The 26,145-nt window shown below is 46.8% G+C and overlaps 1 protein-coding gene across 3 annotated transcripts in view; it reads right to left on the bottom strand.

Annotated features, from left to right (window-relative positions):
• Window positions 1–1,916: 1,916 nt before the first annotated feature.
• The window catches only part of EIF3L (eukaryotic translation initiation factor 3 subunit L), a 44,492-nt gene continuing 20,263 nt past the window's right edge, over window positions 1,917–26,145 (bottom strand). For all 3 annotated transcript variants that reach the window (XM_025398909.1, XM_025398910.1, XM_025398911.1), the window contains 6 exons: window positions 21,775–21,946; window positions 17,898–18,052; window positions 16,419–16,589; window positions 13,940–14,437; window positions 4,060–4,140; window positions 1,917–2,125 (listed from right to left, as the gene is read on the bottom strand). In XM_025398909.1, the coding sequence (XP_025254694.1) occupies window positions 2,087–2,125; window positions 4,060–4,140; window positions 13,940–14,437; window positions 16,419–16,589; window positions 17,898–18,052; window positions 21,775–21,946 (1,116 nt within the window). In that variant the 3' untranslated portion in view covers window positions 1,917–2,086. The remainder of the gene's footprint in view (window positions 2,126–4,059; window positions 4,141–13,939; window positions 14,438–16,418; window positions 16,590–17,897; window positions 18,053–21,774; window positions 21,947–26,145) is intronic.

A 26,145-nucleotide genomic window follows, 5' to 3' on the forward strand; every position in this document is an offset into this window, starting at 1 on the left:
CCTGGGCAACAAGAGCAAAACTCCGACTCAAAAAAATAAATAAAAATACAAATACAAAAAATTAGCCAGGCATGGTGGCATGCAACTACTCAGAAGGCTAAGGCAGAATTGCTTGAACCTGGGAGGCAGACGTTGCAGTGAACACAGATCGTGCCACTGCATGCCAGCCAAACAAATAAGGTCATGCTGATGGCATCCAGGGCTTAGGATATGGACATATCTTCTTGGGAACCACCATTCAGTTCCCAATAATAATGATCAAATCAATGGGGAAAAAGAACATACTGAAAAGCTTATGAATTCCAAGTGTGGGGGAAATAGTAACTGAATATCCATTATAGGCCAGGCACTGCACTGGGCACCCAAATAGCATTCTCATTTATTCCTCACCGCTGCCCAGTGAGCCAGGTTCTGCTAACCTTATTTTATATACAAGGATCCAGGCAGAGATGTGAGGCAACTTGAAAGCAGAGGCTTCCAGTCCAAGTACCCACTACAGGGTGAAAGGGATAGCACTAACACTGTGGGTAGGTGGGAAACCATTTAGCTCAGCTCCAGCAGCTGCCTAATGTGACCTTAATCAAGTCACTAACTACTGTGGGGTTCATTTCCTCATCAATAAGATGAGGAACTACTACTAAACCTGAGTTGCAAGGTGTAAGTAACGTATATGGATCCCTCTTTGCATAGTTCCTGGCAGTAGGAAGTGTACAATAGTTTATTTCCAGGACCCAGCACTGCCACAATTATGTCATGAAAATTACAGAAGGTCATTTAAATTTCATAGGATTTTGTGAGGCACAAACAAAATACTGAATGTGAAAATGTCCTGTAAACCGAAATATTGTTTTATGAACAAGAGGGATTTAAGAATTCAATTTAGGGCCAGGCGCGGTGGCTCACGCCTGTAATCCCAGCACTTTGGGAGGCTGAGACGGGTGGATCACAAGGTCAGGAGATCAACACCATCCTGGCTAACACGGTGAAACCCCATTTCTACTAAAAAACACAAAAAATTAGCCGGGCGTGGTGGCAGGTGCCTGTAGTCCCAGCTACTTGGGAGGCTGAGGCAGAATGGCGGGAACCCGGGAGGCGGAGTTTGCAGTGAGCCGACATCGCGCCACTGCACTCCAGCCTGGGCGACACAGCGAGACTCCATCTCAAAAAAAAAAAAAAAAAAAAAAGAATTCAATTTAGGCGGGGCGTGGTGGCTCATTCCTGTAATCCTAGCACTTTGGGAGGCCAAGGCAGGCAAATCACTTGAGGCCAGGAGTTTGAGACCAGCCTGGCCAACATCGTAAAACCCATCTCGGCCGGGCGCGGTGGCTCAAGCCTGTAATCCCAGCACTGTGGGAGGTCGAGGCGGGTGGATCACGAGGTCAGGAGATCGAGACTATCCTGGCTAACATGGTGAAACCCCGTCTCTACTAAAAATACAAAAAATTAGCCGGGCACGGTGGCGGGCGCCTGTAGTCCCAGCTACTTGGGAGGCTGAGGCGGGAGAATGGCGTGAACCCGGGAGGCGGAGCTTGCAGTGAGCCGAGATCATGCCACTGCACTCCAGCCTGGGAGACACAGTGAGACTCCATCTCAAAAAAAAAAAAAAAAAAAAACCCATCTCTACTGAAAATACAAAAATTAGCTGAGTGTGGTGGCACATGCCTGCAATCCCAGCTACTTGGAAGGCTAAGGCAGAACTGCTTGAACCTGGGAAGCGGAGGATGCAGCGAGCCGAGATCACACTACTGCACTCCAGCCTGGGAGACAGAGTGAGACTCTGTCTCAAAAGCATAAAATAAAAATAATTCAATTTAAACACTAACAACTGTTGTATCCTGAAAGCATCAGGACACATGGGAAATGATGTATTACTGCCATAACTCACAAATCCTCTCCTACAATAATGAGTCAACAAATCTGGCTCCAAAGATCCTTTACTGAGATCCACGTGAAACACTTCGGTCCTTAACTTGTTAACTGAGTTGACAGGCTGATGGCTGATCTAGGTAAAGGTTTCATGGTAGCAAAAACACTTCCTGCCTATAATATATCAAAAGAGGTTCCTGAATAATGTGTGTGAATGTCGTCAAGGTCTCTGTCCCATCTTCTTCAGGGTTCGATTAAGCTAGAAGAGAAAGAAAAGCAAAGTTACACACAGGGATTTCCCCAACCCCTTTCCTATAGTGTGTATGATCACTAGGTCAGATTCTCAGCTGCTCCTCTGAAGCCAAGAAAGGAAGTCTCTGATGTGGGTGTCCACTATGAGTATGCAAAGCCGTGACATTCATACGGCCCTGCACAGTTCATGCAGATTGTTCTTTTACCTGCCCTTCACATTCAACAAACCCATACCCAACACTGCTCTATCCATCTGACAGAAAAAGGATTCAGAGTGGCCAGATGTTTCAAGGTTACTAGTTCAGTTAGGGGAAGAATCAGCAGCTTTCTCCTTTCACAAGAACAGGATCCTTGTTAGAAGACAGCTCTAGCCCACCGCCCTGACAGATGTGATCTAAACAGCCAGAAAGTAAAAAGCAGCAGGGCTGTTAGGATCCTGCAGGAAGAGCCTGACCTCTGCTGGAGAACTCAAAGCACCAGGACACAGTAGCCCCAGCAATGGCCATAAAGAGAGACCCACACCCTTACAGTGTTTGACCTGACCCATAAGACCTCTCCTAGGGCAAGACAAGGAATGCACCAAGTATGTCAAAACAGAGTTTCCTGTCCTCCAGCCTGCAGGAACTAGCCAGACCTGTCTAAGTTGGAAAACAATGCCAAATGGGGAGGGATGGGCAAGAGCAGGCAGTGAATCCACCCATATTAGGAAATACCAGGGAGGGAGAGGAGCGCTGGCCACCCGCAGAGGGAGATCTTGGAAAGAGATGCTCTGGAGAAAGCTGATGCAGCAATTCCTACAGGCCCAACCCCACTCCCCAAACCCCAAGCAGCCAGCCAGTCTAGCTTGAAAATTTAAAGGGCCAACCTCAGGCTTTCTTTTGCAGTGGCACGATCTCTGCTCACTGCAGCCTCCACCTCCCAGGTTCGAGTGATTCTCCCGCCTCAGCCTTCTGCATAGATGGGATTACAGGCGTGCATCACCACACCCAGTTAATTTTTTATTTTTAGTAGACACGAGGTTTCACCATGTGGCCAGGCTGGTCTTAAACTCCTAATCTCAAGTTTGGCCTCCCAAAGTGCTGGGATTACAGGCATGAGCCACTGCGCCCGGTCTCTTTTTCTTTCTTTCTTTTCTCTTGAGACGGGGTCTTGCTCTGTTGCCCAGGCTAGAGGGCAGTAGGCTTTCTTAATAACAGAAATGAAAAATTTTAAAAGGCCGGGCATGGTGGCTAACGCCTGTAATCCCAACACTTTGGGAAGCTAAGGCAGGCTGGATCACTTGAGGCCAGGAGCTAGAGACCAGCCTGGCCAACATGGTGAAACCTCGTCTCTACCAAAAATACAAAAATTAGCTGGGTGTGGTGGCACACGCCTGTAATTCCAGCTATGCGGGAGGCTGAGGTGGGAGGCTGAGGTGGGAGGCTGAGGTGGGAGGCTGAGGTGGGAGGCTGAGGTGGGAGGCTGAGGCGGGAGACTCGCTTGAACCTGGGAGGCAGAGGTTGCAGTGAGCCAAGATCACATGACAGTATAAGACTCCGTCTCAAAATAAATAAATAAAAATTTAAAAAATGTTAACTCTTGGCTGGGCGTGGTGGCTCACGCCTGTAATCCCAGCACTTTGGGAGGCCAAGGCGGGTGGATCACAGGGTCAGGGGAGTGAGACCATCCTGGCTAACACGGTGAAACCCAGTCTCTACTAAAAATGCAAAAAATTAGCTGGGCATGGTGGCGGTTGCCTGTACTCCCAGCTACTCGGTACTTGGGAGGGTGAAGCAGGAAAATAGTGTGAACTCAGGAGGTGGAGCTTGAGATCGCACCACTGCACTCCAGCCTGGGCGACAAAGCTCTGTCTCAAAAAAACAAAAAAAATGTAAACTCTCGATTCAGTTCCTAAGCCCTGTCTTGAGCCAACAAAAACCCCTATTCTCTCAGATCTCTCACCTCCTCAAATTTGTGGATCTGACGGATGAAGAAATCCCCATAACGCCTGGCGACCTTGGTGTCCGCGATGTGGATCATGTCCTGTGGAGGAAAGCAGAGTCAGGGAAGAGGAGGAGTCAGGTGGAGGAGCAGGGCCATCTAACCCAGGAGCCACCATGGACTTTCAAGTGACAAATGATAGTGTTAGATGTAAAGGTGGGGAAAAGACCACTGGAAAAACACCACCAGTTAACAGTAAGTCACTCTCTCTAGAGAGTTCTTTCTTCCCCCCCTTTTTTTTTTTTGAGACGGAGTTTTGCTTTTGTCGCCCAGGCTGGAAGTTCAATGGCACGATCTCAGCTCACTGCAACCTCTGCCTACAGGGTTCAAGCAATTCTCCTGCCTCAGCTTCCCGAGTAACTGGGATTAGAGGTGCCCGCCATCTTGTCTGGCTAATTTTTGTATTTTTAGTAGAGATGAGGTTTCACCATGTTGGTCAGGCTGGTCTCGACTCCTGACCTCAGGTGAACCACTCGCCTTAGCTTCCCAAAGTGCTGGGATTACAGGCGTGAGCCACCGCGCCCGGTCAAGTTTATATATATTTTTTAATCAATTCATTTGTACTTTTATTTTCTAGACTTTTATTTTTGTCTTTTATTTTTTTTGAGACAGTCTCACTCTGTCGCCCAGGCTGGAGTGCAGTGGTGCGATCTCAGCTCACTGCAAGCTCCGCCTCCTGGGTTCACACCATTCTCCTGCCTCAGCCTCCTGAGTACCAAGTAGCTGGGACTACAGGCGCCCGCCACCATGCCCAGCTAATTTTTTGCATTTTTAGTACAGACAGGGTTTCACCATGTTAGCCAGGATGGTCTCAATCCCCCGACTTTGTGATCCACCCGCCTCGGCCTCCCAAAGTACTGGGATTACAGGTGTGAGCCACTACGCCCGGCCTAGTCTTTTTTATTTGGGGAATAAAGATGTTTATGCTGGCCGGGCACGGTGACTCACGCCTGTAATCCCAGTGCTTTGGGAGGCTGGGAGCTCGAGACCAGCCTGACCAACATGGTGAAACCCCATCTCCACTAAAAATACAAAAATTAGCTGGGCATAGTGATGGGCACCTGTAATCCCAGCTACGTGGCAGGCTGAGGCAGGAGAATCACCTGAACCCGGGAGGCAGAGGCTGCAGTGAGCCAAGATTGTGTTATTGCACTCCAGCCTTGGCAACAGAGACTCCATTTCAAAAAAAAGTTCCCGCGCCTACACTGTTGATAAAATTGCAAATTCGTCCAATCTTCAAATTTTGTTTTTAGCTGAAAATATTTTGAACACCGTTTTACTTTAAAAGTTTCTACATCCTCTAGGTTAAGACCTAAGAACATTCTAAATCTCTGATAGGATTTCTTTCAAGTTAAGAAAGAAGAGTTAAAAAGGGGGAAAAAAAGAAGCACTTTGCCAAAGACGAACCTGAACCAGCACCAGAGGAATAACAATAAAACATGCACTAAATAATAACCAAATGGCCAATTCTTAGGATAAATGTTTTGTTAAACCACCCAGATTAGTTGAGAATAGCTAGGCTGGTAATTAAGAGGTGACAGAAGGATGCAGGAGGCTACTATAATTGCCAAAGAATGTATATATGTCAGGTATTGAGAAAAAACTAGGCCAGGCATGGTGGTTCACGCCTGTAATCCCAGCACTTTGGGAGGCAGAGGTGGGCAGACAACCTGAACCCAAGGAGTTTGCATTTGAGACCAGGCTGGGCAACATGGTAAAACTCCATCTCTACAAAAAATACAAAAATTAGCCAGATGTGGTGGTGCACTCCTGTAGTCCCAGCTACTTGGGAGGCTGAGGTAGGAAGATCACCTGAGCTCCCAGGAGTTGAAGCTGCAGTGAGCTGTGATTTTTGCCACTGCACCCCAGCCTGGACAACTGGAGGAGTAAGATGCTATCTCCAAATAAAAAAAAAAAAGGAGAAAAAAAAACAGGCTTGACATGATTCTGGCAAGGGAGAGTTTTCTTTATTTACGTATTTATTTATTTTTAGAGACAGGGTCTCACTTTGTTACCCAGGCTGGAACGCAGTGGCTAGATCGTAGTTCACTGTAGCCTCAAACGCCTGGGCTCAAGTCATCCTCCTGCCTCAGCCTTCTAAGGCAGGGGCTATAAGAGACTCCCTCCCATAGCTGGGACTACAAGTACACGCTACCAAGCCTGGCTGAGTTTTCTTTGATTTATAAAAGCATGATTTATAACAGTATTGGAAAACTTCCACTATTGACGTGTTATTACTTTTGGCAAAACTGTTTGTATCGGGGTAGCTAACTTATGCCAAAAACCAAATCTTCCAGAAGTCATAAAAATGAAATGAGAGTATTTATTTTAAAGCAAGATGAACTTGCAAAAACAGACTACCCAAACTGACCTAGAAATTCCACAACTAGATATATATCTGAAAATTAAAAACATATGTGCACATAATAACTTCTAAATGAATATTCACAGCAGCACTATTCCTAAACCAAAAAGTGAAAAAAGGAACAAAAAACCCCCAAAATCCCAAATGTCCAACAACTAACAAATGGATAAACAAAATGCAGTACCTTAATACATGGGATATTATTCAGCTATAAAAGGAATGTACTGACACATGCTATAACACGGATGAAACTTGAAGACATGTTCAGTGAAAGAACCCAAACACAAAAGCCCATATATTACATGATTCCACTTATCTGAAATGTCAAATGCAGAGAGACCAAAAGCAGATTAGTGGTTTGCCAGGGGATGGCAGAAAGGGGGAACTGGGGAACTGCAAGTGACTGCTAGTGGGTAGGGAGCTTCTTCTTGTGGGGACAGAAATGTTTTGGAATTAGACAGTGGAGATGGTTGCAAAACACTGTGAACATACTAATAACCACTGAATTGCTCATTCGTTCATTCATTCAATTTATTTATTATTTTTTTGAGATTGAGTCTCGCTCTGGCGCCCAGGCTGGAGTGCAGTGGCGCAATCTCGGCTCACTACATTCTCCTCCCTCAGCCTCCTGAGTAGCTGGGACTACAGGTGCCCGCCACTACACCCAGCTCATTTTTTGTATTTTTAGTAGAGATGGGGTTTCACCGTGTTAACCAGGATGGTCTCGATCTCCTGACCTCGTGATCCACCAGCCTCGGCCTCCCAAAGTGCTGGGATTACAGGTGTGAGCTACCGCGCCTGGCCCATTCAATTTATTTATGGAGACAGGGTCTCACTCTGTCACCTAGGCTGGAGTGCAGTGGCGTGGTCTTGGCTCACTGCAACCTCCACCTCCTAGGCTAAAGCAATTCTTGTGCCTCAGCCTCCCAAGTAGCTGGGATTACAGGCATGCACTACTACACTCAGTTAATTTGTGTATTTTTAGTACAGATGGGGTTTCACCATGTTGGCCAGGCTGGTCTTGAACTCCTGGTCTAAAGTGATCTGTGGCCTTTGCCTCCCAAAGTGCTGGGATTATATGTGTAAAGCATCACACCTGGCTGAACTGCACACTTTAAAGTGGTGAAGTTTATATCCTGCAATTTTTTTTTTTTTTTTTTTCTGAGACGGAGTCTCGCTCTGTCGCCCAGGCTGGAGTGCAGTGGAGTGATCTCTGCTCACTGCAAGTTCTGCCTCCTGGGTTCCCACCATCCTCCTGCCTCAGCCTTCCGAATAGCTGGGACCACAGGCACCCACCACCATGCCCAGCTAATTTTTTGTACTTTTAGTACAGATGGGGCTTCCCCGTGTTAGCCAAGATGGTCTCAATCTCCTGACCTCATGATCCACCCGCCTCAGCCTCGCAAAGTGCTGGGATCATGCAAAAAAAAAAATTTTTTTTTTTTGAGACGGAGTTTCACTCTTGTTGCCCAGGCTGGAGTGCAATGGCACGATCTTCGCTCACTGCAACCTCCACCTCCCAGGTTCAAGCAATTCTCCTGCCTCAGCCTCCCGAGTAGCTGGGATTACAGGCATGCGCTGCCACGTCCGGCTAATTTTGTATTTTTAGTAGAGACAGGGTTTCTTCATGTTAGTCAGACTGGTCTTGATCTCCCGACCTCAGGTGATCTGCCCACCTTGGCCTCTCAGTGTTGGGATTACAGGTGTGAGCCACCACGCCCGGCCTTTTTTTTTTTTTTTTTTTTTTGAGGTGGAGTCTCGTTCTGTTGCCCAGGCTTGAGTGCAGTGGCGTGATCTCGGCTTACTGCAAACTCTGCCTCCTAGGTTCAAGCGATTCTCTTGCCTCAGCCTCCCGAGTAGCTGGGACTACAGGCACTCGCCACCACACCCGGCTAATTTTTGTATTTTTAGTAGAGACAGGGTTCACCATGTTGGCCACGATGGTCTTGATCTTCTGACCTTGTGTTCCGCCTACCTAGGCCTCCCAAAGTGCTGGGATTCAAGTGTGAACCACCACGCCCAGCTTATCATGCAAATTATATATCAAAATTATGTTTTTTTCTTTTCTTGAGACAGAGTCTCACTGTGTTGCCCAGGCTGGAGTGCAGTGGCACAATCTCAGCTCACTGCAGCTTCTGCTTCCCGGGTTCAGGCGATTCTTGTGTCTCCGCCTCCTGAGCAGCTGAGATTACAGGTGTGCACCACCATGCCTGGCTAATTTTTTTTTTTTTTTTTTGAGACGGAGTGTCGCTCTGTCGCCCAGGCTGGAGTGCAGTGGCCGGATCTCAGCTCACTGCAAGCTCCGCCTCCCGGGTTTAGCCATTCTCCTGCCTCAGCCTCCCGAGTAGCTGGGACTACAGGCGCCCGCCACCTCGCCCGGCTAGTTTTTTGTATTTTTTAGTAGAAACAGGGTTTCACTGTGTTAGCCAGGATGGTCTCGATCTGCTGACCTAGTGATCCGCCCGTCTCGGCCTCCCAAAGTGCTGGGATTACAGGCTTGAGCCACCGCGCCCGGCCGCTAATTTTTTTTTTTTTAATTTTTAGAAGAGACGGGGTTTCACCATGTTGCACAGGCAGGTCTTGAACTCCTGACCTCTGGTGATCTACCCGCCTTGGCCTCCCAAAGTGATAGGATTGATTACAGGTGTGAGCCACCACACTCAGCCTAAAATCATGTTTTTGTTTTTTTTGAGATGGAGTTTTGCTCTTGTTGCCCAGGCTGGAGTGCAATGGCACGATCTGAGCACACCACAACCTCCGCCTCCCGGGTTCAAGTGATTCTCTTGCCTCAGCCTCCCTAGTAGCTGAGATTACAGGCATGTGCCACCGCGCCCAACTAATTTTTTTGTATTTATAGTAGAGCTGGGATTTCTCCATGTTGGTCAGGCTGGTCTCAAACTTCCGACCTCAGGTGATCCGCCCGCCTCAGCCTCCCAAATTGCTGGGATTACAGGCGTGAACCACTGCACTCGGTCAAAATTATGTATTCTTAATAACTGCTCAGAAAGTGTTATTTCCAACAATACATTTAGACCAAAATGCTTTTTCTCTTTTTTTTCAAGATGCAGTCTTGTCTCCATCATGAAGGCGGGAATGCTAGTGGCTTGATCTCAGCTCACTGTAACCTCCGTCTCCTGGGCTCAAGTGATTCTCCTGTCTCAGCCTCCCAAGTTGCTGGGATTACAGGCATGTACCACCATGCCTGGCTAATTTTTATATTTTTAGTAGAGACAGGGTTTCTCCATGTTGACCAGCCTGGTCTTGAACTCCTGACCTCAGGTGATCCACCCACCTTAGCCTCCCAAAGCGCTAGGATTACAGGCGTGAGACATTGTGCCCGGCATGCTTTTTCTCTTTTTAAAAAGTAGAGATGGGGTCTCGGTATGTTGCCCAGGCTGGTCTTGAACTCCTGGGCTCAAGCAATTCTCCTGCCTCGTCCTTCCAGAGTATTGGGATTATAGCTATGAGACACTGTACCTGGCCCAAAATGCTTTCAAAAACAAAAACAACTAAAAATGCAGGATATTAGAAAAAATTCCTTACACCATCAAAGAGCTGACAAGATAGTAACAGAACATTTTGGGAAAAAAGAAACCATTCTAAGCAAAGCACAGAAGCCCCTCTGCCCTACGGACATTCATGCCTGTAATCCCAGCACTTTGGGAGGCCGAGGCAGGTGGATCACCTGAGGGCGGGGGTTCGAGACCAGCCTGACCAAGATGGAGAAACCCTGTCTCCATTAAAAATACAAAATTAGCTGGGTATGGTGGCGCATCCCCGCAGATCCCAGGTACTTAGGAGGCTAAGTCAGGAGAACCACTTGAACCCGGGAGGCAGAGATTCTGAAATTCTGGTAAGCCGAGATTGTGTACTCCAGCCTGGGCAACAAGAGCAAGACTCAGTCTAAAAAAAAAAAAAAAAAAGGAAAACAATTATTTTAAAAACCTCATCAGCGCCTGTAGTCCTAGCTAATCAGGAGGATTGCTTGAACCCAGGAGGCGGAGGCTGCAGTGAGCCAAGATCACATCACTGCACTCCAGCCTGGGTTGATACAATGAGACTGTCTCTAAATAAATAAATAAAAACGAAAATCTTATCAGACATTAAGGCCGGGCGCGGTGGCTCAAGCCTGTAATCCCAGCACTTTGGGAGGCCGAGACGGGCGGATCACGAGGTCAGGAGATCGAGACCATCCTGGCTAACACGGTGAAACCCCGTCTCTACTAAAAAATACAAAAAACTAGCCGGGCGAGGTGGCGGCGCCTGTAGTCCCAGCTACTCGGGAGGCTGAGGCAGGAGAATGGCGTGAACCCGGGAGGCGGAGCTTGCAGTGAGCTGAGATCCGGCCACTGCACTCCAGCCTGGGTGACAGAGCGAGACTCCGTCTCAAAAAAAAAAAAAAAAAAAAAAAAAAAAAAAAAAAAAAAAAAAAAAAAGACATTAAAATGTCCAGCTTGAACTTAAAAGTACCAGTGAAAACTAACACCGTTCTTCAACCCGCCTCCCCTCCTGAGAGGAAGCTACTGCTATGTTGCTTGTTTATCCTTCTGGAAAGAACTTGATGCATACACAGGCATACACAAATGTATTACTAGTCACTCTGTAAAAATCTTTCTTGTATTTTTTGTAATATACAAACCATCCAAATGTTAATCAACAGGAGAATGGATAAACTGCAGTACAATAACAACAGTAGATGCTGGACTATCAGAACAACAAATACGAAGGAATCACTGCTACACACAATGGACGGTGACTCACTCAATTATAATGTTGGGCAAAAGGAGCCAGACTTAAAGAGTACATACTATGTAATTCCATTATATAAAGTTCACAAACAGGCAGCACTAACCCAAGGTGTTAGACATCAGGACAGGACAGGCGCAGTGGCTCACATCTGTAATCCCTGCGTTTTGGGAGGCCAAGGTAGGAGGATCACTTGAAACTAGCCTGGGCAACAAAGTGAGACGCTGTTTCTATAAAGTAAAAACTTAAAATCAGCTGGGAACAATGGTGCATATCAGAGTTCGAGACCAGACTGGGCAACATGGCGAAATCCCATCTCTACTAAAAATACAAAAAATTAGCCAGTCGTGGTGATGTGCGCCTGTAATCCCAGCTACTTGGGAGGATGAGGTAGGACAATCACCTGAGCCCAGGAAGTTGAGGCTGCAGTGAGCTGAGATTGCACCACTGCACTACAGCCTGGGCAACTAGAGTGAGACCTTGTCTTAAAAAAAAAAAAAGAGAGGCCGGATGCAGTGGCTCACGTCTGTAATCTCAGCACTTTGGTAGGCTGAGATGGGCGGATCAACGAGGTCAGGAGATTCAGACCATCCTGGCTAACACGGTGAAACCCCGTCTCTACTAAAAAATGCAAAAAATTACCCGGGCGTGGTGGTGGGTGCCTGTAGTCCCAGTTACTCAGGAGGCTGAGGTAGGAGAACGGCATGAACCTGGGAGGTGGAGGTTGCAGTGAGCTGAGATTGCACCACTGCACTCCAGCCTGGGCGACACAGCGAGACGTCTCAAAAACAAATAAATAAATAAAATTTTTTAAAAAGGCCAGACACGGTGGCTCATGCCTGTAATCCCAGCACTTTGGGAGGCCGAGGCGGGCAGATCACGAGGTCAGGAGTTCGAGATCAGTCTGGTCAACATAGTGAAACCCTGTCTCTATTAACAATACACAAAAAATTAGCTGGGTGCGGTAGTGTGCGTCTGTAATCCCAGCTACTCAGGAGGCTGAGGCAGGAGAATCGCATGAACTCGGGAGGCGGAGGTTGCAGTGAGCCAAGATCGTGCCACTGCACTCCAGCCTGGGCGACAGAATGAGACTCTGTCTCAAAAAAAAAAAAGCTTTGTGTAGTGGCAGTATGGCCAATGAAGGTTATGTGAGGTGTGATTATTGCTAACTAAAAATAAAAAAATTAAAAAGGCAGCAGGACAATGGCTTCCCACTTGTAAAGTACTCCAACAGTCTACAAAGCACCATCCCCCTTTCATAGCCTCCTTTCTCAGGCCACTCGGGCATACCGCAGCTGTCCCTTAAACTTATTGGCCTCACTCCTCTTCGGGGCCTTTGCTCTAACTATTCCTTTGCCTGGAAGGCTCTTCCTCCAGGTATCTGGGGAGCATTTTTTTTTCTTGAGACAGAGTCTCGCACTGTTGCCAGGCTAGAGTGCAGTGGCGCGATCTCAGCTCACTGCAACCTCTGCCTCCCGGTTCAAGTGATTCTCCTGCCTCAGCCTCCCAGGTAGCTGGGACTACAAGCATGTACCACCATGCCCAGCTAATTTATTTTTAGTAGAGATGGGGTTTCACCATGTTGGCTAGGATGGTCTTGATCTCTTGACCTCATGATCCGTCCACCTCGGCCTCCCAAAGTGCTGGGATTACAGGCAAGAGCCACCGTGTACGGCCTTTGGTGAGCTAGTAAGAATCCTCCACCGGGTGGATTGCTTGAGGTCAGGAGCTTGAGACTAGCCTGGCCAACATGACAAAACCCTGTCTCTACTAAAAATACAAAAATTAGCCATGTGTGATGGCAGCCTCTTATAATCCCAGCTACTCAGGAGGCTGAGGCAGGAGAATTGCTTGAATCTGGGAGGCAGAGGTTGCAGTAAGCCGAGACTGCATCACTGCACTCAAGCCTGGGCAACAGACTAAGACTGTCAAAAAATAAACAAACCAAAAACCACTCCCTTCAAGTCTTAGCTTAGCTTAAACTTCACTTTCTCAACAAAGCCTGTCTGAACACCATATTTAACACTGCAACCTGTGCCTCCCACCACCTCTTCCTCCCTTTACTCTGCAGTGCTTGGCAACCTCTTATTACATAGTTTAATTATAACATCTATTGTTAGCTGGGCATGGTGGCTCACGCCTGTAATCCCAGCACTTTGGGTAGCCAAGGGTGGCAGATCACCTGAGGTCAGGAGTTTGACACCAGCCTGACCAACATGGAGAAACTCCATTTCTACCAAAAATACAAAATTAGTTGGGCATGGTGGCACATGCCTCTAATCCCAAGCTACTCAGGAGGCTGGGGAAGGAGAATCGCTTGAACCTGGGAGGCGGAGGTTGTGGTGAGCCAAGATCGTGCCATCACATTCCAGCCTGGGCAACAAGAGCGAAATTCTGTCTCAAAACAAAAACAAAAACAAAACAAACAAAAAAACCCCAAAAAACATCTATTGTTTATCTCGTGTTTGTTTTTTTTTGTAAACAGAGACAAGGTCTCACTACATTGCCCAGGCTGGTCTTGAACTCCTGGGCTATAGTGATCCTCCCACCCCAGCCTCCCCTAAAGTACTAGTATTACTAGCGTGAACCACCGCGCCTGGCACCTTGTGACAGTACCACAAGGGCAGGAATCTCTGATTTTGTTCCCCGATATACTTTCATGTGCCCACAATAGTGAATGAAAGATAGTGAACACTTAATACAAGACCCCAAGCCCAGGGGACAGCATACCTTATCAATGTAGAAGTCAACCTCTGAGGCTGACTGAAATTCACCATCCAGGGCTGAGATGCCGCTGGTCCACACCAGATTCTTCATCTTGTGTTTGAAGACAAGAAGCTGGATCCGGAACTCCTGCTCTGTGAGGTCCAGGAAGCCAGCCAGCTTGGCCACAGGCATGGTGGTGTAGAGCTTGAGGAAGCTGCGGATGGTGGAAAGCTGGGCCTGCTGCTGCACTTCATCAGAAAACACCTTCAGCTGCTGCAGGAAGGGCTCTTTGTGGTAGTTGGGGTGCACATTATCATAGTTGGGCACTACAGGCGACAGGAACTTGGGGCAGGAGTAACTGAAAAGTTCTTCATAGACTTGTGGGTCACCTTTCTGCATGCGCAGCATCTTGTCCCCGTATTTCTCCCGCAGCTGGAGGTGAATGCTCTCATCAATACGCATGGGGTACATAGTGAGGGCAATGGCCAGCAGCGCATGCATCTGCTCATTCTGCTTGTTAATCTGGGAATGGGGTGGAGAGTTGTACCCGGTCAAATAAGATGGACTTCCTGAGGTCCCCACCGTCAGTCAACTGGCCTCACCATTCTCTGCACAGATCTTTGACTTACCCAGTTGTCTCATACCAGCCACTGAATTTACCCCACCTCTCTTCCAATCCTCCCTCTAGATCTACTTAACTTCCATCCTAGCTCCGGATCCTCCTTAGCCATTTCCTGGATTCCTTACTGGCACCTCTGCCTTAGTCTCTCCAGTTTGTCCCACACATCACTAGCAGGTCAATCCTTTTACACCAGTTAGGATCAAGTTACCCAAAACCTTTGATGCGACTTTGACGCCGACAGAATATAGATTAAACAGTCATGTGCTGTGCAACAACGCTTCAGTCAACAACGGGTCATGGGCCACATATAGGATGGTGATCCTACAAGATTATAATCCTGTATTTTTACTGTATCTTTTCTGTTCAGATACACAAATACCTTGTGTTACAACTGCCTATGTTATTCAGTACAGTAATATGTTCCAGAAGTTTGTAGCCAAGGAGCCATAGGCTATACCATGTAGCCTGGGTATGTAGTAGGTTATCCCATCTAGGTTTGTGTAAGTACACTCTAGGATGTTCACACAACAAAATCACCAAACGGTGCATTTCTCAGAATGTATCTGCAGCATCAAATGACACGGGACTATACTTTACCTGGGTTAATGAAGGTTCTCAGAATCCAGTAACCCAATTCCTACTGCCCATTTGCCCTCCAGCCAAAACGGTTTATTGTGCTGCTGCATCACCACACCTTCAAGTCTCAACCACTTTGCTCATGCTATTCTCTGCCTAGGAAGCTCCTCCCAATTCTATGCATGCTTTGAACCCATCCTCCTTCCCATCAATATCCACACCTTATATTAAAACACTCAGAAGCCAGTGAACACTGATGCTTGTATTTTTCTTTTTTTTTGAGACGGAGTCTCGCTCTGTCACCCAGGCTGGAGTGCAGTGGCCGGATCTCAGCTCACTGCAAGCTCCGCCTCCCGGGTTCACGCCATGCTCCTGCCTCAGCCTACCGAGCAGCTGCGACTACAGGTGCCCGCCACTTCGCTGGGCTAGTTTTTTATATTTTTTAGTAGAGACGGGGTTTCACTGTGTTAGCCAGGATGGTCTTGATCTCCTGACCTCGTGATCCGCCCGTCTCGGCCTCCCAAAGTGCTGGGATTACAGGCTTGAGCCACCGCGCCCGGCCTGATGTTCATATTGATGCTGAATAAATAAATGTAGGCACTGCTGGAGGATATAATTGAAACAAAAGATATTATCATCAAGATGTTAATGATCTGAGATAACAGGCATCACAACAGAAACTCTTAGAGTATGCTAGCCATTAAAACATCATTTTGGCCGGGGGTGGTGGCTCACGCCTATAATCCCAACACTTTGGGAGGCCAAGGTGGATGGATCACCTGAGGTCAGGAGTTCGAGACCAGCCTGGCCAAATGGTGAAACCCCATCTCTACTAAAAATACAAAAATCAGCTGGATGCGATGGCACATGTCTGTAGTCCCAGCTACTCAGGAGGCTAAGGCTGGAGAATCACTTGAACCCAGGAAGCAGAGGTTGCAGTGAGCTAAGACCGCACCACTGCACTCCAGCCTGGGTGACAGAGACTTGGTCTCAAAAAAAAAAAATTAGCCGCTGAGCCGCTGTTGTGTCTGTTGTGTGCACTTTTAGACCCAGCTATTGGGAAGGCTGAGATAGGATGATCGCCTGATCCCACGAGGTTGAGGCTGACGTGAGCTGTGACTGCGTCACTGCACTCCAGCTGGGTGATCTACTAGTAGGCACAATCATCATAGAGCGCTCTACAGCCGTGAACTCCTGGCTTAAAATTGCAATATTTTGGATGGTGTTTACCAAGAACAGTTGGCATAGGTGCCAAGGAGCCCTCTGATTAGAAAGGTCATTGGTGGCAGGCAGAGTCCCCCTTACCATCTCATACTTGTATGTGGTCCTCTGAAACATGCTCTTGGTCCTCTGGATGTAGAGGAGGATGTTGGCGAAGACCCGGATGGCATCCTGGTAGCGACGCATCATCAAATATGCAAACCCGACATAATAGTATGTGGTGACCTGGCACTCTGGCACGCGGGAATACATACTCTGCAGAAGGAGGTGGAACATACATCCATGAGTCTCAATTCATCCTAGATAGAACCAGAGGTAGAAACACCAAGAGTTTTCCCTGCAGAGCCCTGAACTATCCAGAGGAAGCTCTGCAGTTCCAGAGTTTGAGAGCCCATCTTCCTATTCATCAATTAAGTTGTATGTTTTGAGGAATCCATTTTCTTAGCTGTAACAAGAAGGTTCTGGATCAGGTAATTCCTAAAATCTCTTTCAGCTCCAAAATGCTATACATCTCAGTTTTGTTATTTTTCCTTGTTTTTTCAATTAAGTCCTTTTGGACAGGGAAGACAGAAATACATACACACACATGAGCCAAACACCAAATAAAAAGTATCTGTAATATTTTTCTGTGGTTAGGAAGAACACAACAGCTAACCATGTATCAATGAACATACCATCTCAGAATTACATCTTTACTTCTTTTTTTTTTTCTGGGATGGAATCCTGTTCTGTCACCCAGGCTGGAGTGCTATGGTGTGATCTCGGCTCACTGCAACCTCTGCCTCCCAGGTTCAAGTGATTCTCCTACCTCAACCTCCTGAGTAGCTGGGATTACAAGTGCCCACCATCACACCCAGCTAGCTTTTTTTTTTTTTTTTTTTTGTATTTTTAGCAGAGACAGGGTTTCACCATGTTGGCCAGGCTGGCCTCGAACTCCTGACCTCGAGTGATCCACTTGCCTCGGCCTCCCAAAGTGCTGGGATTACAGGCGTAAGCCACTGCATCTGGCCTTCTCAATCCTTTAGCAAAACGTGAAGAGTAAAGAACTGCCATGGGACAGGTGCAGTGGCTCACACCTGTAATCCCAGCACTTCGGGAGGCCAAGGTGGGTGGATCATGAGGTCAGGAGATTGAGACCATCCTGGCCAACACGGTGAAACCCCATCTCTACTAAAATAAAATTTAAAAAAAAATTAGCTGGGCATGGTGGCGCATGCCTGTAGTCCCAGCTACTCAGGAGGCTGAGGCAGGGGAATTGCTTGAACCCAGGAGAAGGAGGTTGCAGTGAGTCGAGATGCGCCACTGCACTCCAGCCTGGCGACAGAGCAAGCTGCCATGATCACTCCATTTTGAAAACAGAATAAAAAACTGTCATTAACTATCAAAATCGTCCAGGTCCAGCTTTTTACCACAGCTGTTTGCCCAGTTTTAGTCTCAACTTTCAATGGCCTGAGGGAAGAGTCCTCTTTCCTCTCCTGGAAATTTGTCCTAAGAGATCAGAGTGGTTCTCTAGAAATACATATTCTGGCTCTGGCAAGAAGGGCCAGAGGCAACAGGCATCACCTTCTTGTTCAGTTCGATGTTCTCCAGCACCTTGATAGCCTGGTAGTAATCTCCTAACAGGGAGTGCAGGCGGAGGAGCCCCACCAGGCTGAAGTAACCAAGCATTTTGTAGAGGGAGTGCCGCCCATACTCCCCAGCCACACTCTCGGGGTCACCTGAAAAAGAGAGACACCGTGAATACTCTGATAGGAGGCAGGTAAAGGCATGTATACCTGACCTCTGATTGTTACTCAGTAGGCATCTCACCTACTGCCAGCCTTGAAAGCTTCCCTCAATTGGGAATAACTTCAAAGGAATACCAAGAAACAGCAAAACTAATCTTATGCTAATCTTAAATTTACCAATATTTGCTTACAGGGTGGCAGTTCAGTCTGCTTATTTTTTTTTGGTCCCAACACATGAAAAGGCCCCTCTCATCAGTAAAATACATCCATGAACACTCCTCCTTTCAGAACGCACATGAGGTCAAAGCTATTTTCCTAATAACAACACTAAGATGCTACTTGCCCTTCCCACTAAGTTGAATTTTACATGATGCAAAGGCTATGTTGGGTAGAATTACTGTTAACTTAAGCATAAATCAGGTAGCGACACAAAATTGTACCGATAGTCACTGTATTGTTCCTTGCCATGCATTTGCACTAAAAGAACTAGTCCTAAGCCAGGCATGGTGGCTTGGACCTGTAATCCCAGCTACTTGGGAGGCTGAGGTGGGAGGATTTGCTTGAGCCCAGGTACCATATCTGAATAACCAGAGTTTGTATCAGTTTTTGTTGTTGTTATTTGTTTGTTTTGAGACACAGATCTATGGAAGTGCTACTGCATTTTGGCCTGGGTAACAGAGAGACTCTGTTCTTAAAAAAAGACACAAAAAAAGAAAGAAAATCCTTTTTTCATGGAGTATCATTTTTACTTGAAAGAACAACTGATACACAGCTGAGCCCAGCTCATGCCTGTAATCCCAGCACTTTGGGAGGCCGAGGTGGGCGTTATCACTTCAGGTCAGGAGTTTAAGCCCAGCCTGCCCAACATGGTGAACCCCGTCTCTACTAAAAATACAAAAATTAGCCGGGTGTGATGGTGCGCACCTGTAGTCCCAGCTACTGGGGAGGCTGAGGCAGGAGAATTGCTTGAACCCAGGATGCGGAGGTTGCAGTAGGCAGAGATTGTGCCACTGCACTCAAGCCTGGGCTACAGAGCAAGACTCTGCCTCAAAAAAAAAAAAAAGGGAGGGGGGAAGGGCACACATTTTCACAAAAAAGAAGTAAATCTGTCACACCTCAAAGAAAAGAACTGACAGTGTTTGCTACCAATAAAACAATTCAAAGGTCGGGCACAGTGACTCACACATGAAATCCCATGAGTTCAAGATCGGCCTGGCCAACAAAGTGAGACCATGTTTCTATTAAAAAAAACAAAAAACAAAAAAACAGCCAGGTGTAGGTGCACATCTGTGGTCCTAGCTACTCAGGAGGTTGAGGTAGGAGGATCACTTGAGCCCAGGAGGTCGAGGATGCAGTGAGCCATGATTTTGCCACCGCACTTCAGCCTGGGTGACAGAGTGAGACCCCATCTCAAAATAAATAAAAATTCAAGCTATTAAGCAAAAATGGTATTTTGTAAAACTTGTATCTGCCACTACAAGCTCTATAGCTGACGAATAAATGCTTACCTGATGTCAGTGGCAAAAGTAACAAATGTGACTTTTTAAAAAAAATGTAATAAAATGTGTTAACATTTGGAAGATCTTTATAACTCAGTGAACCAATTTTTTTTAAAAAAAATCACACATGGCCAGGCACAGTGACTCACGCCTGTAACCCCAGCACTTTGGGAGGCCGAGGCAGGCAGATCACTTGAGCTCGGGGGTTCAAGAGCAGCCTGGCCAACATGGTCAAACTCTGTTCTACTAAAAATACAAAAATCAGCTGGGTGTGGTGGTGCGTGCCTGTAATCCTTCCTTTCTATATCCTGGGAGGCTGAAACAGGAGAATTGCTTGAACCCGGAGGCAGAGGTTGCAGTGAGTTGAGATCATGACACTGCACTCTGCCTGAGTAACAGAGTAGATTCTGTTTCAGGAAAAAAAAGTCACACATGGATGTAAGGAACTCATTCAAATTACAGGAGTGACCAATAACGTTAATATAACAAAAGAAAAATTCACTAATACAGTTTCAGATTCCTCAGTGCACCTAATCTGTATGAAACTACCAATGGTGATTTCAAAGTACAGGGTGAGTATACTTCTATAAATGCTTGTGACCAGAAGGGTTCTGGATTTTGCAACTTTTAATATCCGCATACATCTAATGATATATCTTTTTTTTTTTTTTTGAGACGCAGTCTCACTCTGTTGCCCAAGCTGGAGTGCAGTGGTGCCATCTCGGCTCACTGCAACCTCTGCCTCCCTGGTTCAAATGATTCTCCTGTCTCAGCCTCCCAAGTAGATGGGATTATAGGTGCCCACCACCAAGCCCGGCTAATTTTTTGTATTTTTAGTAGAGATGAGGTTTTACCATGTTGACCAGGATGGTCTTGAACTCCTGACCTCAGGTGATCTGCCCGCCTCGGCCTCCCAAAGTGCTAGGATTATAGGCGTGAGTCATGGCACCTGGCCCTAATGAGGTATCTTAAGGATAGGATTCAAATCTGAACATAAAATTCAATTATTTTTCATATATGTCTTATACACACAGACTGAAAGTAATTTTATTATAATCTTTTAAATAACTTTTGTGCGTGAAATAAAGTTCTGACTGCAACTGGTCACATGGGCTTGGGGGTAGAATTTTCCAGTTACAGTGTCATGTGGGTGCTCAAAAAGTCAGATTTCGGAGCATTTCAGACTTCAAATTTTCAAATCAGGAATATTCAACCTATACATACTACTACATGGTGTAGTATCAAAGAAAATCCTCTCCAATAATCCTGGCACTTTTGGGAGGCCAAGGCAGGATTGCTTGAGCCAAGGAGTCCAAGACCAGACTGGGTGACACAGCGAGACCCTGTCTCAAAAACAAACAACAAAAAACTCCTTCCTTTCTGTATCTGCGTGAAGCCAGATTTTCTTTCTTTCTTTTTTTTTTTTTCCCAGATAACCTCTCGCTCTGTAGCCCAGGCTAGAGTACAGTGGTGTGATCTCAGTTCACTGCAACCTTTGCTTCCTGGGCTCAAGCAATCCCCCCACCTCAGTCTCCCAAGTAGCTGGGACTCCAGGGGCACCCCACCCACCATACTCGGCCAATTTAAACACTTTTTTTGAGACAAAGTCTCACTATATTGCCCAGGCTGATCTCAAGCTCCTGGGCTCAAGCGATCTTTCTGCCTAAGCCTCCCAAAGTGCTGGGATTACAGGTGTGAGCCACAGTGCCTGGGTCAGATTTTCTTCATGTGCTTCAAACAAAAGAACACACTGCAACAGATTGAATGCAGAAGCAGAAATGAGAAGCCAGCTAACTTGTATGAAGCCAGAGAGACCAGCAAGAATGCCACTCTTCACTTAAAAAAAAAAAAAAATTTTTTAAAGTATAGATACATTTTGTGGTTCTCAATATTTTAACAGGGTAAAGTGGCTCTGACACCAACACGTGTGAGAAGTGCTTATCTAAACAAAAGCACTGGAGACACAGTAGAAGTGTTTACAAACGTAAATCTCAACATGCTGGTTCAGTGTGTTGGCCAACGGACTCCCAAGCCCCAGAGCCCCCAGCATGAATACTCTGCTACTGTTTGTACTCGAGCACCTACAAAGAGTCAACAGACCACCATCTAAGACATGGTGACTCATCTGCTTTACTTGCAAGATTCTATTCATTTAGAACAGACGGCAAGCAGCTGGAAATTCACAGGCTGCAGCTGTTGGCCTGCTGCACTCACCTCCGCTTGTGTATACCTCCAACTGTCGGTTGATGTTGGATTTGTCTACCAGGGAATGAAGGACATTGAGGACACTGTGAACATTCCAGATTTTGGGATTGGAACGAAGAAAGTCAATCTCCTCCTCTGACTTCTTGGCAGTCTTACAGCGGTACTGACTGAATGACTGAAACTGTTGAGGAAGAAAGGAAATATGCAGTAGTGGTATAAAGCCCAAAATGATCGTCCATGTGCACAATGCTGAAAACGAGGCAATGCTCTGGCTCTGGACGGGGTGAGGTGATTGAGACGTCCACTTCTCATTCTAAACCATTCTGTACACTGTTTTTCAAAGCCATCTTTGACTAACTTGTGAATTTTGTTCATTACTGAATGTTACTACACAGTGAAGTAAAAATCTCTAGGATTAGAGGTAGTCTGTGGTAAAAACATCCAATCTGGAGTCAAACACAACCTGAAGTCACTTCCTATCTCTGCGCCTCACAATGCAGTAGAGCTGGTCACCAGAAACACCCCAGGGGCTCTTGTACCATCTATTCAGATGCAGCTAGACCGTGGCACGGCCTGGGTTATGAGCGGTGATGTGGTAGTAGGTATCTGCACGTGTGAGCCTTCCCTACCACAGTTGACCATCAGTTCCCAGACTATGTCCTCTCTACCACTCTCAACCAGAGTCATCTGGCCCAAGAACAAGGAACACAGAGAAGACAGGCCACAGGAATCCGTTTGGGACAGAAGTAGAACCTGGAAGCACTGCTGGCCTGGCTCCATCAGTCACATAGATGGAACACAACAGACCTGCCTACTCAATTTTTTTAAGTTCTCTGGTTGAATCTGGTGTGCATCAGGTTTGGAAATCAGAGACCTAAAACCTAGGTCTTAGAAGCTCTAAGACTGTTCTTCAACTATTCCAGCAGGGATCAGTGGCTCACCCCTGTAATCCTAGCACTTTGGGAAGCTGAGGTAGGCAGATCACTTGAGTACAGGAGCTCAAGACCAGCCTGCGAAACATGGCAAAACCCCAAAGCTATAAAAAATACAAATGAGGCCAGGCGCGGTGGCTCAAGCCTGTAATCCCAGCACTTTGGGAGGCCGAGACGGGCGGATCACGAGGTCATGAGATCGAGACCATCCTGGCTAACAGAGTGAAACCCCGTTTCTACTAAAAAATACAAAAAGCTAGCCGGGCGAGGTGGCGGGCGCCTGTAGTCTCAGCTACTCAGGAGGCTGAGGCAGGAGAATGGCGTGAACCCGGGAGGCGGAGCTTGCAGTGAGCTGAGATCCGGCCCCTGCATTCCAGCCTGGGCCACAGAGCGAGACTCCGTCTCAAAAAAAAAAAAAAAAAACAAACAAATGAATTAGCCAGGAATGGTGGCAGGCGCCTGTAGTCTCCACTACTAAGGAGGCTGAGGTGGGGACATTGCCTGAGCCCAGGAGGCAGAGGGTGCAATGAGGTGAGGTTGTGCCACTGCATTCCAGTGTGGGTGACAGAGTAAAACTCTGTCTCAAAACACAAAAAATTATCTTATTCTAGAGTGTGGGACAAAAAATTGCTAATCTTATAATACAAAAACAAAGAATATGCCAAGCACAGTGGCTCACGCCTATAACCCCAGCACTTTGAGAAGCTGAGGTGGACGGATCACGAGATCAAGAGTTTGAGACCAGCTTGGCCAACTTGGTGAAACCCCGTCTCTACTAAAAATACAAAAATAGGCTGGGTGCGGGGGCTCACGCCTGTAATCCCAGCACTTTGGGAGGCTGATGCAGGCGGATTACCTGAGGTCCGGAGTTCGACCCCAGCCTGACCAACATGGAGAAACCCCATCTGTACTAAAAATACAAAATTAGCCAGGTGTGGTGATACATGCCTGTAATCCCAGCTACTCGGGAGGCTGAGGCAGGTGAATCGCTTGAATCTCAGAGGTGGAGGTTGTGGTGAGCCGAGATCGCACCATTGTACTGCAGCCTGGGCAACAAGAGCAAACTTACGTCTAAAAAAAAAAAAAAAAACAAAAAAACAAAAAAAACCCCCACAAAACACAACAACAAAAATAGCCAGGCATGGTGGCACGTGCCTGTAATCCCAGCTACTCAGGAGGCTGAGGCAGGAGAATCGCTTGACCCTGGGAGGCGGAGGTTGCAGTGAGCTGAGATCGTGCCACTGCACTCCAGCCTGGGTGACAGAGCAAGACTCTGTCTCAGGAGAAAAAAAAAAAAAAAAGAATATCCAGAGTATATAAAGAATTCTCAGGCTGGGTGTGGTGGCGCTTACACCTGTGATCCAAGCACTTTGGGAGGCCGACATGGGCAGATCACTTGAGGTCAGGAGTTCAAAACCAGCCTGGCCAACATGGTGAAACTCCATCTCTACAAAAAATACAAAAAAAAAAAAAAAAAAATTAGCAGGGCATGGTGGTACACACCTATAATCCAGCTACTCGGGAGACTGAGGCAGGAAAATCGCTTGAACACAGGAGGTGGAAATTGCAGTGAGCAGAGATCGTGCCACTGCACTCCAGCCTGGGTGAAAAAGACTCTGTCTCAAAAAAAAAAAAAAAATCCCACAAAGAATTCTCATAATGCAATAAAAAAAGTAATCAAATAGAAAACAGTGATGATTACTTCAAAGAAAACAAAATTGATGATTAACGTGAGAAATCAGAAAAGTATGATTTTTTTTTTTTTTTTGAGACGGAGTCTTGCTCTGTCAACCAGTCTAGAATGCAGTGGCATGATCTCGGTTCACCGCAAGCTCCGCCTCCTGGGTTCATGCCATTCTCCTGCCTCAGCCTCCCGAGTAGCTGGGACTACAGGCGCCCACCACCATGCCTGGCTAATTTTTTTTTGTATTTTTAGTAGAGATGGGGTTTCATTGTGTTAGCTAGGATGGTCTCTATCTCTTGACCTCGTGATCCGCCCGCCTTGGCCGATTTTTTTTTTCATTTTTGAGAAGGGGTCTCACTCTATTGCCCAGGGTGGAGTGCAGTGGTATGATATTGGCTCATTGCAACCTCCGCCTCTCAGGTTCAAGTGATTCTCGCCCCTCAGCCCCTGGAGAGCTGGGAGTACAGGCATGCGCCATCACATCCAGCTAATTTTTGTATTTTTAGTAGAGACGGGGATTCACCATGTTGGTCAGGATGGTCTCGAACTCCTGGCCTCAAGTGATCTGCCACCTCGGCCTCCTAGAGTGCTGGGATTACAGGCATGAGCCACTGTGCCGGGCCAGAAAAGTATGAATTATCATTTCTTTCCCACTGAACTGACAAAAATTAGACAGACTGATAATATCCAGTATAGAAAACAGTTGCTCTTGGCTAGGTGTGGTGGCTCATGTCTATAACCCCAGCACTTTTGGAGGCTGAAGAGGGAGAACTGCTTGATCCCAGGAGTTCAAGATCCCATCTCTGCAACAAATTAAAAATCAGCTGGGTGCACCTGTAGTCACAGCTACTCAGGAGGCTAAGGTGGGAGGACTGCTTGATCCCAGGAGGTCAAGGCTGCAATGAGCTGTGATCACACCACTGCACTCCACCCTGGACCATAAAGGCAAGACCCCCATCTCTTTTTTTTTTTTTTTTTTTTGAGACAGAGTCTCGCGCTGTGTCACCCAGGCTGGAGTGCAGTGGCGCGATCTCGGCTCACTGCAAGCTCCGCCTCTCAGGTTCACGCCATTCTCCTGCCTCAGCCTCCGAGTAGCTGGGACTACAGGCGCCCGCCACCACGCCCGGCTAGTTTTTTGTATTTTTAGTAGAGACGGGGTTTCACCATGTTAGCCAGGATGGTCTCGATCTCCTGACCTCGTGATCCACCCGCCTCGGCCTCCCAAAGTGCTGGGATTACAGGCTTGAGCCACCGCGCCCGGCCAGGACCCCCATCTCTTAAACAAACAAACAGAAAAACCAACAGTTGCTCTCAAACACCGCTGGTAGTAGCATAATTTGATACAGCCTATTGGTGGGGCAATATATTACTATTTATTATAATTCAAAGTGATTGAAATGTTCTTTATCTTGATTGTGGCACTGTACACATTTGTCAAATCTCATCAACTGTACACTGATAACTGGTACACTTTATTGTATAAACTACACCTCATGGCTGGGCATGGTGGTTCACACCTGTTGTTGTTGTTGTTGTTTTTTTTTTTTTTTTTTGAGACAGAGTCTCACTTTATCGCCCAGGCTAGAGAGCAGTGGTACAATCTCAGCTCACTGCAACCTCCGCCTCCCGGTTTCAAGCAATTCTCCTGTCTCAGCCTCCTGAGTAGCTGGGATTACAGGTACTCGTCACCATGCCCGGCTAATTTTTTTGTATTTTTTTTTTTTTTTTTTTTTTTTTTTTTTTTTTTTTTTTTTGAGCAGGATT

The sequence above is a fragment of the Theropithecus gelada genome, chromosome 10 (assembly GCF_003255815.1).
Source record: "Theropithecus gelada isolate Dixy chromosome 10, Tgel_1.0, whole genome shotgun sequence".
In the NCBI taxonomy this organism is placed as follows: domain Eukaryota; kingdom Metazoa; phylum Chordata; class Mammalia; order Primates; family Cercopithecidae; genus Theropithecus; species Theropithecus gelada.